Source organism: Pseudorca crassidens, chromosome 21 (assembly GCF_039906515.1).
Source record: "Pseudorca crassidens isolate mPseCra1 chromosome 21, mPseCra1.hap1, whole genome shotgun sequence".
Taxonomy (NCBI): Eukaryota; Metazoa; Chordata; class Mammalia; order Artiodactyla; family Delphinidae; genus Pseudorca; species Pseudorca crassidens.
The window spans coordinates 20,851,076-20,871,733 of record NC_090316.1 but is presented as its reverse complement, the minus strand read 5'-3'; the positions used below and the strand labels follow the sequence as shown (position 1 = coordinate 20,871,733).

The 20,658-nt window shown below is 39.9% G+C and overlaps 1 protein-coding gene across 8 annotated transcripts in view; it reads left to right on the top strand.

The window, feature by feature from the left end:
• MTUS1 (microtubule associated scaffold protein 1) overlaps positions 1–20,658 on the top strand; it is a 158,909-nt gene that overhangs the window by 94,110 nt on the left and 44,141 nt on the right. For 6 of the 8 annotated variants that reach the window (XM_067721570.1, XM_067721565.1, XM_067721568.1 and 3 more), the window contains one exon: positions 146–184. The exons of 1 other annotated variant lie outside the window; for it this stretch is intronic. In XM_067721570.1, the coding sequence (XP_067577671.1) occupies positions 146–184 (39 nt within the window). Of the gene's footprint in view, positions 1–145; positions 185–11,009; positions 11,441–20,658 lie in introns of those variants that run through there. One more of the 8 variants, XM_067721572.1, reaches the window with a different exon arrangement.

Below are 20,658 nucleotides of genomic sequence, written 5' to 3'. Positions count from 1 at the left end.
ATAAAGTTGATTAAATCTCAGTGGAATTTCCCATCAGGAACCTAAAATTTAGGTGTTAATGGATTGTTTTTGGAAAAAAACTTAGTTTTTAAATGGTTTAGTTTTTTATGATATTTTCTATAAAACATAAATATTTCCATTTTAGGTCCTTCAAGAAAAGGTCTATATACAGCTTTGAATGCAGGTAAGTGACCCCTTAAATATGGATGGAGAAAAAGAGTTTTTTTGTAAAGTTATATTATCATTACAAGTATTCAAGTGTATTTGCAGTGATTTTTTCACTAGTATGCTTATAAATATAATTTCAGGTTTGTGGCATAAACATAACTGCTTGTGACCTTGATCAGCATAGGGTTAAAACTTGGTGAGCACAATTGCCAAGCCATCTGATGCAGAAGGACGTTTTATTAATCACAGATAATTTGTTTTTTAAATAATGATATTTTTTCAGATGTGGAGCATATTTAATATTTAAAATGTGGAGATGTAGAGAATGTACTTTTTTGTTTCACAAGAAATAAGCTATTTTAAAATTGGATAGTCTTTAATTGCTAAATGCTCTCAAGATCAGGTTTTAACACCTTTCATAGTTCAGCCATTTAACATTTTTCTTTTCTTTTTTATACTTCTATTGAACAAAGTCACATCCGTCTCTAAGACAGCCTGCAGCCTCACTCACTGAACCTTTGAACGTCAACTGGAAATCAAAAAGCTTTGTCTCTTGAGAAGCCATAGAAGATTCATTAAAATATAGAAGTTTCTATCTTTTCTCTATAGCTGATTAGGTCCCCATCCACTACTTGAATTCTCTTCTTTAGTATGCAGTTATAGGACAGTTGTATGGCTTCTAAGTCCACCGAGGATTAGAGCAGCAGATCAAAGGGGAGAAGGGTATTATTATAACACACTGACTACAGATTATCGTGCATCGTGACAGTGTTGGCTGCTAAGGATATAAAGGTTTGCCCAAAACGAGCAAGGACCTTGTCTCAGAAAGCTTACAGAAAAGTCGAAGGACTGCACAAAAAAATATAAAATCACAAGGAGGGTTACTTGTTCCAGTGAGAGGCCTGGTTAAAGGCTATGATCTAGTGAGGGAAGCCTGGGCAGGAAGTATAAATTTGTGACCCCCTGTATATAGATAGTAATTAAAGCAAATGGGGTGGGTAACCTTAAATATGGAATAACTAATATCTTTGAGGCTCCCAAGACATGTTTGGTTTCCTTAGCTTAATAAGGCAGGGAAGTGTGACCTATTATAGGCTCTTAAAGCTAGAGAGGGCCCAGCCATGCAGAGCGATTTAAATTCTAAAGGTTTGCAAGAGCCTGAGTTTGAACATATATGTTTACCAAACTAATTTTAAAAGCCAAAAGAACTATTCTGCACACTGAGATTTTCATTTTCTTTCATTTTAAATTTCCAGCACATCCTAATATTTAGGAGAAAAGGATAGCTAGTATGCTATAAATGACTGTATGTTAGAAAATCAGGTAACCTTTATCTGAAAGCTAGATGATATGATAATTCTGTGTTTAACTGAGAAACTTCTAGAGTGTTTTCCAAAGTGGCTGCACCATTTTACATTTCCACCTGCAATGTATGAGGGGTCTAGTTTCTCCACATTCTTGTCAACACTTGCTTTTGTCTGCCTTTTTTATTATAGCCATTCTAATGGGTATGAAGTGGTATCTCATTGTGGTTTCAGTTTACATTTCTCTGATGGCTCATCAGATGTTGAGCACCTTTCAGAAGCTTATTGGCCGTTTGTATACCTTCTTTGGGGAAACGTTTATTCAAATCCTTTGCCTATTTTAAAATAATTTGTATTATTGTTGAATTATAGGAGTTCTTTATATATTCTGAATATTAGGCCCTTATCAGATATGATTTGCAAATAATTTTCTCCCATTCTGTAGGCTGTCTTTTCACTTTTTGATAGTACCCTTTAAGGCATATTTTTAATTTTCATGAGATCCAGTTTATCTATTTTTTTCTTATGTTGTGTATCTATTTGGCATTATATCTAAGAAGCCATTGCTTAGATACAAGGTCGTAAAGACTTATGCCTATGTTTTCTTCTAAGAGTTTTATACTTTTAGCTCTTACACTTGGGTCTTTGATCCATTTTTGAGTTAATTTTTGCATTTGTTGTGAAGTAGGGGATCCAATTTAATTCTTCTGCATGTAGATTTCCTGCTGTCCCAGTACCGTTTGTTGAAAACACTATTCTTTCTTCCATTGGAATGTCTTGTCACCTTTGTTAAAAACAGTTGGCTGTAAATGTGAGGCTATGTTTCTGGACTCTCTTTTCATGGATCTATGTGTCAATGCCACATTGTTTTGATTACTGTGGTGTAATAAGTTCTAAAATCAGGAAGTGTGAGTCCTCTAACTTGTTCTTCTTTTTCAAGATTGTTTTGGCTATTCTGAGTCCCTTGAATTTCCATATGAACTTTAGGGTCAACTTGTCAATTTCCATAGAAAGGTCAGCTAGGACTTTGATAGAAATTGCATTGAATCTGTAGATGAATTTCTGGAGTATTGCCGTCTTTACAATATGAAGTATTTTGATTCATGAGTATAGGATGGCTTCCTTTTTAGTTAGGTCTCCTTTAATTTCTTGTAACAATTGTTTTGTAGTTTTCAAAATACAAGTTTTGCAGTTTTGGGGGGAAGTATTTGTGACATTTCTGTGCTATGGAAGCTGCCATGGATATTGGTCACAGTAAAGGGGCTGGTTAAATAAGTCTAATATGCCTGTTTTATGAAACTTGGAAAGGCAGTCTTAATTCATGTCCCAAGTCTATGATTATATGAAATATTGTAAAGGATATTTGTTTTCACAGGCATAGTACAAATAATCTCCAATATATATCTTCTTTCTACACACGGGAAAACTATTAGCATTAGGTGTTTTCCTTTGGCCCATTGTGGGACTGACATGATATCTTGTTTCCAAAGCCTACCACTGACCCTCAACATATCAGTGACCCTTGATAGGTCAGGTTACCAGAATGGCAGATTAGCAACTGATTGAGAAAAGAAATGAACAGTATGACTCACGCAGTGGTTTTGCTGGGCAAAGCCTCTAACCATGGAGTAGAAACAGGGCATATGACAGAGTTTGAGAATGCCTCCCTTCAATTCACCCTGAGTGATCAATGCTCTAATAATTGCAGTGGAAAAAGATGTATTTTAAGGGGGTCAGCATAGTGCTTTAATCTAGATTGCGGGGTATGAACATGTATTTTCCAAAAATCATAAACGTCTAGCTGATGGTTAGTTATCATTACTTAAGACTAACGTAGTGTTATGACGAGCCTGCCGAGGAAAAGTCACAGTGTGTTGCCCTTCGGAGGAACAGCTCGGATGCTGAGAAGTGGTGTCCAAGCAGCCAATGACTTTGTGGGTCATGTAACCTCTTAACATTAGCTTTCTTTTCTGTGTAATTGCAATGATTGATCACTAAGGCTTCTCCCTGCTCTGATAGCCTATGACTGCAAAGCACCTTGGCTTTCTTTATATTCTGCTTGCAACCGTCATCCTTTAGATCGTACAGAAGACATTGCCTCCACATACAAACGTGTTCCTCTGAGCATTAAATTTTATGGCTTTCAGATAGGTTTTTTTGGTTTGTTTAAGCAACAAACTGGTGGAGATTAAAGTGGACCAACTTCATATGTTTTCACTAGAGTGCAAGAATCACTTTTTAGCGATTTGCTAAGTTCTAAAAAGTTTAACATGTAGAGGTTTAGAAATCACCCTTTAGTTTTTTTTAAATTTGTGATTTTAAATAAAATTCAGATAACTTTATATCCTGTTGTCACTTAACGTAAGAAATCCCTCTTTAATGACTATCACATTTAGCATATGCAGCGGCATTTAACTACTGTGTAATATTTGGGGTGCTTCTGCATTACATTCACAAATGATTCTCTGATGAACATCTTGACAGTTATCACCTTCAAAGTTTAGGGAAGTTTTTTTGTGATAGATTCTTAAAAGTAGTATCAACAAATCAAAACACATGCATATTTATAGCCACTTCAGTCAACCAAGTTGCCTTCCAAAAGCTTCATATCCATTTATACAATGACTGACAACATCAAAGAGTGCTGGCATCACCATACTCTGGTCGACGTTGGGTATTATTCTTTTTTTTTAATTTGGCTAGTTTAATAGTTGAAAATTCTGTATCATTATTTTAGTTTTAACCTTTAATCAGTAATTTCAAAGACAGTTCCATTATCTCGTAAGACAAGGAAGAGGAACAGAAAGAGAATGAACTTTTCAGGCATTGACTATTGGTTGAAATCTTGGGATTGCCGCATTCCACTTGTGTCCTGACCTTGGGCTAGTTGCTAAGCCTCTCCAAAGCCTCAAATTTCTCATTTGGAAACGTGAGAATATTTTGGGAAAAAATCCCAGTATAGAAGTAATTTTGACGTCACAGAGTTGTTATATAAAAAACTCTCAGATGATAGCTGCCTCTGCTACTAGGGACAGTGACGAGGATAATCCTTTTCATTGTTCTTATGGTTCTAGTGGCTGTACTTTTAGAGCTCTATTCCAGGAGGTTGAATTATTTTAAATCCTTCAAGCAGGAAAAACTGGTGAAAGTCAAGAACCATCCTCATGGGGTCTAGCTGTTGTAATTTATTTAAAGATTATGGTGCTGTAAGAGTCTAGCCAACATTGGCTCTAAATAAAACTTGCTTTACTGTTTATAAGGGAGATGCCACACATACCATTACTATTATTGCCATGGTTCTACCACACATGAAAGCTCTTAGGAATACCAGAGCACCAGAGTTGTACTTATCCTGCCCCTTGGTTCTTTTCCACAAGATCATCAGTCTCAGGTGCCGTGGTGTCTGCCCTGGAAAGTAGGAACTGCACTGCGCCTTCCATCCCCACCACTAAATCCAGCACAGGAGGATAGGGTTGCTTTCTGTACCCCCTCTTCCACGTGTTGGGAGATGGTTGAGAGTTGCACACCTGCTCTGAAGAGGTAATACCGGTGTGACCAGTGCTTTCTCCGGTGAGAGTAGGGATGAGGCTGTCTTTCTTTCTTTCTTCTTTTTTTTTTTTTTTTGCTGTACGCGGGCCTCTCACTGCTGCTGCCTCTCCCGCTGCGGAGCACAAGCTCCGGACGCGCAGGCTCAGTGGCCATGGCTCACGGGCCTAGCCACTCCGCGGCACGTGGGATCCTCCCGGACCGAGGCTCAAACCCGCGTCCCCTGCATCGGCAGGCGGACTCTTAACCACTGCGCCACCAGGGAAGCCCGAGGCTGTCTTTCTGTATTGGTTTATGATTATAACTCTCCTCTCACACTTAAAGAGCAAATGCTATTTTGGCATGTGTTAAATTTACTGTTCAAATCAGGGAAAAGTATGGATTGTTCAGTAAATCTTGTTGGAACAAGGACTATCATTTTATCAGGAGCTAGAGCCCTACTTCATATACTACATGCAAATATATTCCAGACTGAAGTTTTTTTTGTTTGTTTGTTTTTTGTTTTTTCCGGTACACAGGCCTCTCACTGTTGTGGCCTCTCTCGTTGTGAAGCACAGGCTCTGGACGCGCAGGCTCAGCGGCCATGGTTCACGGGCCCAGCCGCTCTGCGGCATGTGGGATCTTCCCGGACCGGGGCACGAACCCGTGTCCCCTGCATCGGCAGGTGGACTCTCAACCACTGCGCCACCAGGGAAGCCCCAGACTGAAGTTTTAAACAAAAATTAGAATGATAAGAGCACTGAGAGTATACACTTGTATAGAAAAGGCCTTTCCACGAATGTCACAATGAAAGAATGGGTAACTAGTTATGACAACAAAAGTTTTAGACCTCCCGTTTGTCAAAAACATTCTAAGCATGGTGATAGATGTTAATTAACTATAACTAGACTTGTTGTGATCATTTCACAATATAGACAAATACAGGCATATGTCAGAGATACTGTGGGTTCAGTTCCAGACCACCACAGTAAAGTGAGTCACATGAATTTTTGGCTTCCCAGTACATATAAAAGTTATGTTTACACTATAGTGTAGTCTGTTAACTGTGCAATAGTAGCATTATGTCTAAAAAAGGTACATATCTTAATTTAAAAATACAAAACAAAAAACAATTACAGTAGTAACAGCAAAGATCACCAGTCACCATAACAAATATAATAATAATGAAAACGTTTGAAATATTGCAAGAATTACCAAAATGTGACATAGACACATGAAGTGACCAAATGCTGTTGGAATAATGGTGACATAGACTTGCTCAACACAAGGTTGCCACAACCTTCAATTTGTAAAAATACAGTATCTATGAAGCACAATAAAACGAGGTTATGCTTGTATCGAATCCAAAAAAGACAAATACTGTGGAATCTAAAAGATAGAATGAATGAATATAACAAAACAGAAACAGACTCACAGATAACAAACTAGTGGTTACCAGTGGGGAGAGGACAGGGAAGAGGGACAATATCGTAGAAGGGGAGTAAGAGGTACAAACTCTTAGGTATAAAATAAGATACAAGGATGTAATTAACGTACAGCACAGGGAGTATAGCCAATATTTTATAATAATTTTAAGCTTTTTTTTTTTTTTTTTTTTGTGGTATGCGGGCCTCTCACCGTTGTGGCCTCTCCCGTTGCGGAGCACAGGCTCCGGACGCGCAGGCTCAGCGGCCGTGGCTCACGGGCCCAGCCGCTCCACGGCACGTGGGATCCTCCCGGACCGGGGCACGAACCCACGTCCCCTGCATCGGCAGGCGGACTCTCAACCACTGCGCCACCAGGGAAGCCCAATATTTTATAATAATTTTAAATGGAGTTTATAAAATATGAAATCATATTTTGTACACTTGAAACTAACATAACATTGCAAATCAACTATACTTCATTAAAAGGGAAAAGAAAAAAATTAGACACAAAAAAGAAATATGAGGGACTAAGAAACATGAAAAAAGTTTACGAACATCAATTAAAATAACGTGCTGTCAGTTCTTGTCTATTTTTAAGAGTAATACCCACTATTGGTGAATGTGTGAGGACCAGGTGCCTTGTACATGCCACTGAAGGGGTATAAATTACTACAGCCTTTCTGGACAGAGACACTTTGGTGACATATAACAAAAGCCTTCTACCCTGGAATTCCATTTTTCAGAATTGATTCTAGGAAAATAGTTGATTGACTTATTTATTGCTTTTCAGAAATGTTTAGAAGGGGGAAAATTGCAAACAGTATGAATGGTTTAAACAACAGGTGTTGTTTATATTCACCGACATTTTAATATTTTTGAAGCCATTAAAATAACAACATAGAGGATTATTTAATGCCATGGAAAGATAAATGTGAAATTTATAAGTTTAAGAAAACTGGTTACAGAGCACTGTGATGTACAGATAATTTAACTTTTTTAAAATAATTTTTTAAGTTTGTTTTTATTTTTGGCTGTGTTGGGTCCTCGTTGCTATGTGTGGGCTTTCTGTAGTTGCGGCGAGCAGGGGCTACTCTTCGTTGCGCTGTGCGGGCTTCTCATTGTGGTGGCTTCTCGTTGTGGAGCACGGACTCTAGGCACACGGGTTTCAGTAGTTGTGGCACACGGACTCAGCAGTTGTGGCTTGCGGGCTCTAGAGCACAGGCTCAGTAGTTGTGGCACACGGGCTTAGTTGCTCTGTGACATGTGGGATCTTCCAGGCCAGAGGTCGAACCTGTGTCCCCTGCATTGGCAGGCGGATTCTTAACCACTGTGCCACCAGGGAAGCCCCTAATTTAACTTTTATTTTTTAAAAAATTATACATTGAACATGTTTTTTTTCTTAGTTTTTAAAAACAAACATTGTACATGGATAAAACATTACTGCTCTTATTTTGGGAGACCAAAGAAATAAAAGGCAGTGCCACTGATCTTGAAAAACTTATAATCTTAAGGGTGGGTGGAGGTTGACATTTTTTCTAATTGCTTTATGTGAATTTTTGGACAGTCATTCACGATATAGCTTAGACATTCTTTTCCCTACTCAGGAAGAGGACATTATGGAAATATTGGTCTCTTTTTTTTTTTTTTTTTTTTTTTTGTGGTACGCGGGCCTCTCACTGTTGTGGCCTCATCCGTTACGGAGCACAGGCTCCGGACGCGCAGGCTCAGTGGCCATGGCTCACGGGCCCAGCCGCTCCGCGGCATGATGGGATCTTCCCGGACCGGGGCACGAACCCTTGTCTCCTGCATCGGCAGGCGGACTCTCAACCACTGCGCCTCCAGGGAAGCCCTGGGTACTTCTATATTTAGTATAACTAAAGAAACCACAGTGTGCACACAAGTGGTAACAGCTGATCAAATAAGTAATCAAGGAAACGTTTTGAGCCAGTTTTAAAATCTGTGCTTCCCCAAGCCCCTGAAGTATATATATTATAAAAGTAATTGGAACTATACAATAATTTCTTTTTCGATTATTTAAAAGAGTGCATACATATAAAGTGTTTAGGAGTGTGCTTGGTATGTAGTATATTGTATGAGTTGGCTGTTAAGGCCCCTTTTGCTTTGGTGCACTTGTACTCAACTGCCACCAGGGGGCAGACTGTGTTTGGGAAAGAATGGAAACCCAGCTTGAGCTGTTCTTAGTCATTCATCTCAAACATCTTTTTCCGTGTGTGTGTGTGTGTGTGTACGCGCGTGTGTGTGTGTGTGTGTGTGTGTGTGTACGCGCGCGCGCGCGTGTGTGTGTGTGTGTGTGTGTGTACACTTTGCTGTACAAACAAGAACTACTCCTCTGACTTTTGACTTTTCCTTCTGACTGGCACTGCTTCTCTTTATTCTTGTAGTTCCTTGCTGTGCTGGTTTTTGTTTTGGTTTTTTTTTTCTTTGTTTTTTGCCTTTGAAGGAAGAGTTCCCCAGAGGATGGGAGACACTGCAGGCCACAGCCACACAGGGCCACGTAGGGTCACTCACAGGGAGAAGCAGGGAGCCTTGCTGTGCTGTTTACAAAGATCGTTAGCAACATTACTGTTAACTCTGTGTGGTGTAGCTTAGGGTAGTTCAAGTAGACTTTCTAATGAGTATGAAAAATTGGTGGCATGTTGCTAATTTCTTCTTTTGGGTAGTCTAGGCTAAAGGATTTCCCCGTTAACCAGGATACGTTAGAGTTTACTGTTACTTAACTAACAAAACTAAACAAACAAAAAAACGTAACTAAACAAAACAGAAAACATCCTATAAGGGGTGGTGTCCTATCTTTAATAATATCAGTGTTCAGTCTTCTGTTTATAATTTTAATGCTGTTTTTTGTTTGTTTGTTTTTGCGGTACGCGGGCCTCTCACTGTTGTGGCCTCTCCCGTTGCGGAGCACAGGCTCCGGACGCGCAGGCTCAGTGGCCATGGCTCACGGGCCCAGCCGCTCCGCAGCATGTGGGATCTTCCCGGACCGGGGCACGAACCCATGTCCCCTGCATCGGCAGGCGGACTCTCAACCACTGCGCCACCAGGGAAGCCCTTTAATGCTGATTTGTATCTTAGTTTTTTAAAAACTTTTTATGGGGGTATAGTTGTTTTACAGTGTTGTATTTATCTTAGTTTTTACAAGCTTTTTTTCTTTTCTTGGTGCGGGCGGGGAGGAGTGGTGCTTTATGGCAAATTAATTTGCGGAATCCAGGAAAAAGGTTGCGGTTTAATAATAACAAATTGTGATAGAGTGAAAAGGCACCACCTAAATGTAGCTTTTCTAGACTTCAATTCCTTGATTATTTGTGCTCGCATGGCCGTGGGTGCAATGTTTACAAGACGCCTTGTCTGTGCAGGAACAGGTTGTAATTTTCCCGCACCTAACCCCCCGCAGGTTGTTGGGTTGGTCTCTCGACAACCTCTGAAGTGGCAGGCTGTGGGGCGAGTGAAAAGGGAGAAGGAATTACTCAAAATTTCCTTTCCTGCCTGTCTCCTTCCCTCTTCACACCCTAAATGCTCTACAGAATTTCTTGAAGAGTAACTGCTGCCTGCACATTCTCATAGCATTTAATAGTCATTTATGGTTAACAGTTAACTACATTCATTTCTGTTACTGAGTCTTGGAAATCTTGGAAACACACGTCGATCATTTTTCACACATTGTTTTCTTGTGCTTTTTAAAATTAAAAGAGTTGGACTCTTCCTGGTTTAATAATATTAGCTTTACTTAAGTGAGCATTTTGCAGGTGCAGTTTTCTTATGTCCATGCCTTTATCTTTTCAACCTCTTTTGGTTTTTTTGCCACCATATTTTAATGTGCTTTAACAAAGGACTCTATTCAAACATTTACCAGATCTCAGTTCTTACTGATAAACAATAATCACACCTTCCTGATGTTCCTAGTCTCAAAACATTACTATCTTGTTTTAGGTCACCTGATTTTGTATAATTAGTCAAGCAATAATTGGAGTCCTTAGAATACTCACTAATTTTTATTCCTCTGCAACTATTGTTACATCTGGTAGAGAAATTGCATTAACCCTTTATTGCTGACTCTTAGTGAAGTCCTCAGAATATGAGTGTTAGAGTTGAATTTTAACCTTTTATCAATCCGTCATTAGTATATTATAGTAAAAACATTTTTTTGAAGTATAATTGACCTACAACACTATGTTAGTTCCAGGTGTTACAGTAGGAATTTTATTTAAAATTGTAATTGAGAACATTTATTGCTTGAAGCCGTTAAAATTTTTTTGTCCAGTGTATCAGGTTTATATATAGGTTTACATGTAAAATATCTGAAAAAAATGCCCAGTGCTACTGGGCATATTCACACTAGTAGTGTGAATATAGTTACAATTAAAAACATCAGAACACAGATTACTTTAATGAAGTCTTAATTTTTTATAATTACTAAATAAATATTAGACACTCCTCGAAGTAGTTATTTCCCCTTAAGGATTCTCCAACTCATTACAGAACCTGTGACATTATTGGTTGTTATATAAAGTGCCTAAGACCACCCACTTTCTCCTCCCCTTCACCATCTCTGATGAAAACCATAATAAGCCCATAAGCATGTTTGGTGTGATGTCATTCAGAGGCTGCTGACTGCTGGGTTTGCTAGGAGGAGATTTTATTCAGAGGAAGAGCGTTGTTTTGGCAACATCTGGGAGTAGAGACGGAAGCCAGAAGCACTTGGATAGCTCTGGGGTTTTTCTTTTGTGCATGTACGGTGGAGTGACGTCTGGCATGTAGGCATGTTTCCTCTCGCTGTATTTCTTGGCCTCGAAGAAGGGTGCTGAGTTTAAAAAGACAGTATGTGAGAATCCACGGAGCTGGTTCTTCTGTGAAGTCTTTCCACCTGCTCTGAAGACATGTTGTTGTCTCCCAAGTTCTCCCTGTCCACCATTCACGTTCGACTCACTGCCAAAGGATTGCTTCGAAATCTTCGACTCCCTTCAGGGTTTAGGAAAAGTACTGTCATTTTCCACACAGGTTTGTCTTGCGCAGATCTCTCTTTACCGTTACACGGGGGGCATCTTGATTAACTTGCAGGTGTTTATCAGAAATTTTCTAAGGGGATAGATAACTGGCGAAAGAAAGCTCTAATGAGAGAACGAGGCATAATTTGTAAAAATAAGCGGTTTTCTCTTATGTTTCAGCGTATGTGTATGGTATTTTTACTGTCTGCAAGCTGATGTGTGCTCGGTTTGTTTGTTGAAAGCAGAACTGTTGCCTGGGTGCGCCCAGCTCTTTGCTCTGACACCAGCCGAATCTGGAAAAATCAACACCTGTTCAATTACATTTTACTTCACATGATTTTGGAAATAGGACACAGGTAAATTAAGACAAACAGTTCTCTTTCCTTTAAAGAAGGAGATGAAATGAGAGGGTTTCTGGAGGTTTTCATTTCGTAGTTCCTCATTGAGATTGGACTAGGCTGGTTTGATATGCTAAAAGATTTCCACGTTCTAAACATTTCTGAAATAAAACATCGTAATGGCTGTGGAGAGGTAGGAAATGAACCACAAATTAAGTTTTCCAAGCTTCATGGTGGAAACGTTTGCAGTCACAAAAGACTGCCTCTGATCTTTAATGCTTGTATCTGCTTTTTATTTTCTGTGCCTGAGATGGAAATAAATGTAGGGTATATTTCAGGCACGTGTAAACCTGTGTGTCCACTTTTAGAGGATTCATTTGCCTACTGTGGCTACCTCTTGTTCATATATAATTGCAACTGTGGGAAATTAAGTTGATTTTATGCTATAAAAACTGGAGTGCTATTATATTGAATTCGGGCTGGTTAGCGGTATCTGTGCTAGAACCATGAGTATGTACATAGATGATTTGTTGTTTCCTGTGAATGCCAGCCCTTCTGGGTCTTGTTTTCCGTCTCTGTCCCCAGTGATTTTTTTCAGCTGACTGCTTTCAGTTTTCCCAGGGGCATCTCCCTGCTCTGTGGGATGACTCTTCCTCATGTTTCATAACTCGCCTTGACCTGTCACTGGAGTCTGCCAGCCTTTCCCTCTCGATCTGAGCTGACAACTGAAGGTAAATGGATAAGTCAGGAGGGAAACAGTGGCTCTGTCTCTCCCAGCCGAAATGCCACTGTCACTTTTTCAACCTTAAAGAATAAAAAGGTGAAAAATAAAAATAAAAGGGTGCCCTATATTTGCAATAATTTGTGTAATCTAAAATAGCTCCAAATGGCTTTTAACTTTTTTTGACTTTAAAAATTATATTTCTGTTTTAATCAAAACCAGTAACACATTCAGTTAGATTTTATATTCATATATTTGTTTTCCATTAACAAAAATTTTAAAAATCTTGCAAGACACATAAGTTTTGTTTAAATGGAATAATGGAGAAGCCTCTGGTGGTTCTTGACCCACGGCACTTTAAAATATTCATACAAAGTTATCCAGCATTTAGTCATGGCTTTTAATTGTAACTTAAGAAAAAAAATCAATCCACACTCCAAGTTCAAAAGAGAATCAAACAGTACAGAAGGTTGTACAATTCCAAGTGAGCCTCTTTCTTACCCAGGCCCTGCACCCCTCCACAGATGAAGCACCCTTCCACTCTCATGGGTGCTTGTTGATCCTTCAGGTAATTTTCTAGTCATATATAAGCCTATGCAGGTTCTTTTATATCCCTTTTTGTTTTACAGAACTGGAAGCTTACCATATATACTCTTCTATAGCTTACTTTTAAACATTAATATATCTTCGATTTTCAGGTTAACACACTTACCTACCACATTCTTTTTAGTAGTCTTATAACATCCCATTGTTGGATGAGCCATGGGTTATTTAACCAGTCGTCCATTAGTGAACGTTTTAGGTTGTTTGTACCATTTTTGTGGAGCAGATAGCTTTCCAAGGCAACTTAAGCAAAAGGCACAAGGCTTTTATTACCAGAGTTTGACTAACTAATAGTGATATTTTGGGTACTCTTTATTTTTTTAATTTACATAAAAATATTTTGAAACATTCATTTGATTGCAGTTGTACTTTTTAGAGCTAGAGTGTACTTAGTGGTGCTCTAGTTTACCTGATTTTACACCAGGAAGTCAGAGGCCCAGAGAAGTGAATTAACTTGCCCAAGGGCACACAGTCAGTGGCAGGGATGGGACTAAAACCTGGGGCCTCTGTTAAGAATTTTTGGGTTTTTTAGATTTTTCCAGCTGTGAATTTTGCTGTAATTCTGTTAGATCTAGTGAATAGCAGTGATGGAAAAAAGAGTTTTGTGTGGGGGAAGCATTTTAAAATTATGTGAAGAATATAATTCTACTTACCCCAGTAAGAATCTTTTGTGAGTTTATCCATATTACATAACTTGAGGGTCTGAGAAATCTTCCAATAAAATAGATATTGAAGTTATCGCATTTCTTCTTATCCACATGGGCTGTGAGCAGTAGCTTGTGTTTGTATTCTTTTTTTTCGTTTTTATTTTATTTTATTTTATTTTTGCGGTACGCGGGCCCCTCACTGCTGTGGCCTCTCCCGTTGCGGAGCACAGGCTCCGGATGCGCAGCCTCAGTGGCCATGGCTCACGGGCCCAGCCGCTCTGCGGCATGTGGGATCTTCCCGGACCAGGGCACGAACCCGTGTCCCCTGCATCGGCAGGCGGACTCTCAACCACTGCGCCACCAGGGAAGCCCTTGTGTTTGTATTCTTAATAAAAGAAGTGGTGTTGGTGGCTGCAGTGGTGGTGGAGTTGGCCTGGTTACCAAGAGCCCGGGGCTGTGTAGCCTTGGTTCTGCTAGTAACCAAGTCATTGACCTTGATCACATAACCAAACAAGGCTACAAAATGAAGGAATCAGATGAGATGATTTCCAAGGTCTCTTCAACCTCAAATTCTGTGAATTTTCTGGCTACAGATTAAAAAACCCTGGATGTGTTACTGAAAATTCTTCTTATCTAAACTAATTCTCTCCTTATTTCCCAAACTCAGTGAATACTCCTGATTTCTTTCTCTTCACGACACCACTGTTTGCCCCCTATTCTGTCCTCACACCTCAGTACCCTTTGAATTATTGTTCTTCCTCATTTATCCACAATTAATTGGTTGCAAGAATCTAAGACTCTATCCTTTGAAATCACTGTTGTTTTCACCCTCTGCCTGCTGTAGTTCAGGCTTTATTTTTAGATTGAAGAATTTGAAAATGCTCTTCTTAGAGGTAGAAAATGGTCAAATATTGACAGTTGCATATCACCCAATCTAATACTTTGGGACTTTTTGAAGGATTTTATATTTTTGGTCTTTGCCACCAACCAGTCTTGCCCTTGCTTCCAAACTGACTTTCACATTGCAGGATTAAGTCATTCGTCTCATAAACAAATATGTATTAGACATGTACTGTGTGGCAGGTGCAGTGCTAGGTGCTGACAGTGTAGCCAGGACTGAGCCACACGTGGCCTCCTGCCTTCACACAGCCCACAGTTTTTAAATTTTGGCCGTACCACATGGCTGGTGGGGTCTTAGTTCCCCAACCAGGTACTGAACCTGGGCCACAAGAATGATAGTGCCTAATCCTAGCCCAAGACCACCAGGGAACTCCCCTACGCAGCCCACAGTTTACCAGGGAGACAGGCAGAGAACATGAGGCCGTCGCGGTAGGGCATGAACTAGGTGCTCAGGCAGCGCCCAGCAGGTGAGGCTGACTCTATCCAGGTCCTCCAGGAGCGCCATTTAAGCTGGGACCCTGGGATAGGAGGAAGTGGCCAAGAAACAAAAAGTGTTCCAGGCAGAGAAAACAGCATGTGAAAGCCTGGAGGTGAGGGAGACTTTGGCTCCTTTAAGGAAACGAAAGAATTTTAATATGTCCGAGCATAGAATGTGGAGAGGTACCAGCAATAGGATGGTGGTTATGTGGAACCAGACAGAACGGGCCCTTTGACCGGCCCTCGCACAGGACACTGTGCGCTGTAGTATATTGACAAAGTGTTGTCCCGTCCAGGATGTGATTTCCTCTGTAAATAGGGGCAAGGAAAGAGAGTGGATTTGTCAGGGTTTCGGGTAACGTAGCAGGATGTCAGGCGTGAACGACGATCTCAGCATCAGAAGAGTGCTACATCTTCTAAGAAGTCCAGAAGTGATCTCACTGACTTACCAGAGCTTTCAGTTCAGTCCAGTTCAGAATTCTGCCTCATATTTTGAAACTTATGAGTTTCAATTTTATGAGTCAGTGGAGGGAAGAGAATGTTCCACGTAGAACTATTCCTTGCCTCCAGGTTTATTGGAATTCAGGTTTTCTATGAAGCTGGAGATGAGATACTTGTATTAATTATTATGAAAAGTGCCATTTTGAGCCTCAGAGTTAATATTCTCATTGATTCAAGTGAAGGCAATTCCCTGCACTAAGAGAATTCTTTTTGCTGAGCTAGTAAGATTAAAAGCAATTACTCTAGCAAAGGAGAGGGGTGTATGTACATATATTTTGAGGAAAGGCAGGAGAAGTATTATTAATAGAACAAAATATTTTCATTTACTTGAAGCTGCACTAAAGAGAACCGTTTCGCCTAGATATTTGGTAAGAGTGAGGCAGAATGCAAATAAGTTTGTTTAATTAGAATGAAAGTCATCAAGTTACGTGCTTGGGTTTGGTATTCATTTTTCAGACTGTCAAGTAGAACTGCTTTTAGCTGCAGTTTAAGATACTTTAAGGAGGAGCTTGTCTCTCTTAGAAAGCAGCAGCTCTGATGTTCAGAGGCTCAGTAATGTCAGGATCAACACCTGTGCTATTTTCTTGGCCTTTTCCTCATGACTGTTGCCTCATGATGTCACAATGCCTGCTGCAGGCAGGAAAAACAAGACCCAGGGAAGGGGTGGTGCTTACATCTCACTGGCTAAATCTCAGTCACATGGCTGTTTCTACCTTCAAGGGAAGCTGGGAAATTGAGTGTTCGACTTCTCCATTCGCTGTAGTACATGCAGGTATAAGAGGGAGTAGAGCCCTATTATAGAGGCTGCCACAGAGAAGGCAAAACGGCTATTTCTCAAAAGCTAATACTGGCAGCTTGTAAATAAGGGAAGTATATCAGTTAACAAGTTGAATCTTGCAACAGACCTCATTGTTTCTTCTCTTTTATGATATGAATGTTTTTTGGTAATGATTACCTATTTTGTAAATGTGTCAATTAAACACTTTCAAGTCATTTTGTTGTTTGGACGTAGAGGTTAATATTTGATTTTGATCTCTTGAATTAATTTTTAGTTACAAAATAATGCTTATACTGAGAAAGAATGTTCTCAACCTTATGTGATTTTTATATATTTAAGATGTGTTAACAAGAGATAAATATTAGCAGTGCATTTATGGTGGGGATCCTAGTCATGCATTAAGGTGATGCTAAATAAACCTTAATTTCTCTTGTGTTTCTCACATTGCAAAATATAAAAGCCAGTGAAAGCATTTTAGAAAGGTTTCATAAAAAACTATATATATTAGAATTTTTTTGTAAAAAGTTTTAAAATATTCACTCATTTGTAGAATGCAAAAGGCATCAAAAGGACCAAATTCAAGAACACCAGATGGGAGATGTGGCCTTCCACCACCCGTTTGTTATCTCACTGTGAATCCACATTCTTCTTTTTAGCTTCCTTGAAAGCAGTCTTGAAAGTTTCTCTGGTCTCTTGCCACATTGATAAATGTTCACTAAGAACTGGTGTTGTGAATGGCATTATGCTAAAAATGATGATTCTGAGCTCATGTAGCTATGGCAGTCTTACAACTTCAGCTTTGCTATGTCATTAAAACGTGCCCTTTTGGGCTTCCCTGGTGGCGCAGTGGTTGAGAGTCCGCCTGCCGATGCAGGGGACACGGGTTCGTGCCCCGGTCCGGGAAGGTCCCACATGCCGCGGAGCGGCTGGGCCTGTGAGCCATGATCGCTGAGCCTGTGCATCTGGAGCCTGTGCTCTGCAACGGGAGAGGCCACAACAGTGAGAGGCCCACGTACAGCAAAAAAAAAAAAAAGTGCCCTTTCATAGTTATAGCAGTCTATTTAAGAGAACAGTTATGTGTTAAATGAATTTTCACTCATAATGGATAATATTTTTGATAAGTCTTTAAAAGTTAGGTGTTGAAAGAGAAAGTTAGTATATCTTAATCTCACAAGTTTCAGATAGCTAGTCTTACTGTGCTAAATTGTGTTTTAATGTAGTGTCTATTTTGACACAAACATGGTAAATAAACCATACATTATAGCCTGGAGTTGGATTCAGGATGGGAAGTATAGCAGTGTTTTTCATGAGGAGAAAATGGAGGAATAAGGCAAGTAAAACATATATAGTAAATGCTTATTTAATTAGAACCACTGAAATATTTGGGTTAACTGAGTTTTGGATAGTAGAGAATCACCCTATACATGAAATAGTATAGATTACGATACTTTTTATTAGCTCTAAAGCATGTTTCAGAGCTAAAAGAAGTATTTTATTAATAGTATATGCATTTACTGTTATCTTAGGTAAAAAGATGACAGATGTGGTTTTAAATGTACATAAAATTGAACATCACTTTTCTGTATTTGGCTTAGGTGATGCAATAATACTTTGGATTATTTTAGTACATGAGGGTCCTTTATAAAAGGCATCAATTATAAAGCTCTGGGGAAAATTAAGACTCATAGAGCCTTCTTTGGGGTGAGAGACTCGGCTTTTTCCTATTGTTCCCTGGTGGCCTGAGTTTTAGGCATCTCTCACTCAAATTGCTTTTCCTTAACTGGTTAATGTTTTGAGAATGACATTCTCTTTTTATTTATTGTTTGTGTTATGGAAATTCCTAATGTTGAATGTTTTAATTGGCTATTCTCATTTTTGTTTCTACTGTCTATTAAGGATAGTCTATTGTCTTAAATTTGCAATAAGGACATTTTTGACCCGCTTTGGTGCATTTTGGGGACTCCCCGCTCCCCCAGGTCTTTTGTCTCCACATGCCTTGTTTCAGCCATGCTGCTCTGCTTGACAAAGAGCATGTGATTGCACATGGCTGCGATGGTGAGGGACACCACCTGTGGCCCACAGGGCCTGGCCTGGCTGGCACAATGGTGACATCCCCTGAGCTGGCTAGCTCATGGTGGAAAAGTCCAGAAGAAACAGCTTTTAAAATTCTAAAATGGTACATGTGCTTGAAGTAGATATTGCAAGAAGGGCCTTGTAGACTTTTTGTTTTTGTTTTGGAATTGGTTCCTAGTGGTGACAGAATGTTATTCTTGGTACTGTGTTCTTCCACGTGGTAAATTAAAAGGGACGTCTTGGTGTATGTCATCATCACTGAAATCAAAAACACTGCTTGGATTTGTGATGCCAGGCATCTTTTTAGGTACCTATTAAATTGGTTAACTCAAAATGATCGTTAAGACAAAAACAAAAATATGTAAGTCCACATGAAGACCAGCATTTAATATTTTAGGTAACTTGCTTAATAACAAAGGGGAAAAAGCCAGTTCCAGGGCTGCTGTCTTGTGAAACAGCACCTCAGTCACATCAGTGAACTTGGTGGGCATGTGTGTATATATATTTTTTTTTTTTTTTTTTAATTTTTTGGCTGCATTGGGTCTTCGTTGCTGCACACGGGCTTTCTCTAGTTGCGGCAAGCGGGAGCTACTCTTCGTTGAAGTGCGCAGGCTTCTCATTGCAGTGGCTTCTCTTGTTGCGGAGCATGGGCTCTAGGCACATGGGCTTCAGTAGTTGTGGCTCGTGGGCTCAGTAGTTGTGGCTCGTGGGCTCTAGAGCGCAGGCTCAGTAGTTGTGACGCACAGGCTCAGTTGCTCCGAAGCATGTGGGATCTTCCCGGACCAGGGCTCGAACCTATGTCCCCTGCATTGGCAGGTGGATTCTTAACCACTGTGCCACTGGGGAAGCCCCAGTGGGTATATATTTTATCCCTTATGCTCTGAGAAAAGACTTATCCAATTTGTTCATACACAGTGTGAACAAGTATAACAAAAGCTACTTTTTCCTATTTTAAGTTGAAGTAAAAATTCAGATTTTTTTCTCTACTAAAATAATGAAAGTTTTGCTTGTTAGATGATTAAAATAAAAATATTTTCATTTGACATCTGCAGAATTTTTAATGATACAGGCATGAAATTGCATTACTTGTAAATTTTTTTAGTATGCTCTTTTAGTCCTGAAACAAATCTGTAAACTACATTTTTTGCTCTAATCTATTTGTTTTTTATAATTTATTTATTTATCTTTGGCTGCACTGGGTCTTCATTGCTGCACGAGGGCTTTCTGTAGTTGTCGTGAACGGGGGCTACTCTTCGTTGCAGCACACAGGCTTCTCATTGTGGTGGCTTCTCTTGTTGCGGAGCATGGGCTCTAGGCGCGAGGGCTTCAGTAGTTGTGGCGCACAGACTCAGTAGTTGTGGCTCTTGGGCTCTAGAGCGCAGGCTCAGCAGTTGTGGCGCACGGGCTTAGTTGTGGACCGCAGCATGTGGCATCTTCCTGGACCAGGGCTCGAACCCATTTCCCCTGCATTGGCAGGCGGATTCTTAACCATTGCGCCACCAGGGAAGTCCCACAGATCCATAAACTTTTAGCACATTAAGGTGGACTTGTAGATTATTTAGAAAGCCAACAAACTGGCAGATGTTGTACCTTCTTAAGAGTATTTCTGAATGTAATGAATATCTATTAACTTTTCTTTATAGTTAGTAGTCCATTTTAAGAACATAAGAGATCTGCTTTATTCCCTGCCAGCCACATGGAAAACGTCTACGGTCAATTTTGGATTGTTTTGCAGGAAAAATTGTCTAAGCAATAGTTCTCCTGAAATAGGTGTGTTTAATATGAATATGCCTTCTATTCTGTAATCTGCTTTTGAAATTAGGAAAGTAAAACCACTTTATATATAATACAAATCATTGCAGCACTTCCAAAAATCGAATACTGTAAAATTTTAATAGGTGTCTTACAGTACCCCTCCCCAGCCACCTGCAAAAGAATTAGCTTGGGTAATGTTAACAGTCTAAACACTGTGCTTTGCTGAGCTTGAAATGTTCCGTAGTCAGCAAATGACATACCTACCCAGAAAAAGAAAAATATTAGGGCTTCCCTGGTGGCGCAGTGGTTGAGAGTCCGCCTGCTGATGCAGGGGACATGGGTTCGTGCCCCGGTCCAGGAAGATCCCACATGCCGCGGAGCGGCTGGACCCGTGAGCCATGGCCGCTGAGCCTGCACGTCCGGAGCCTGTGCTACACA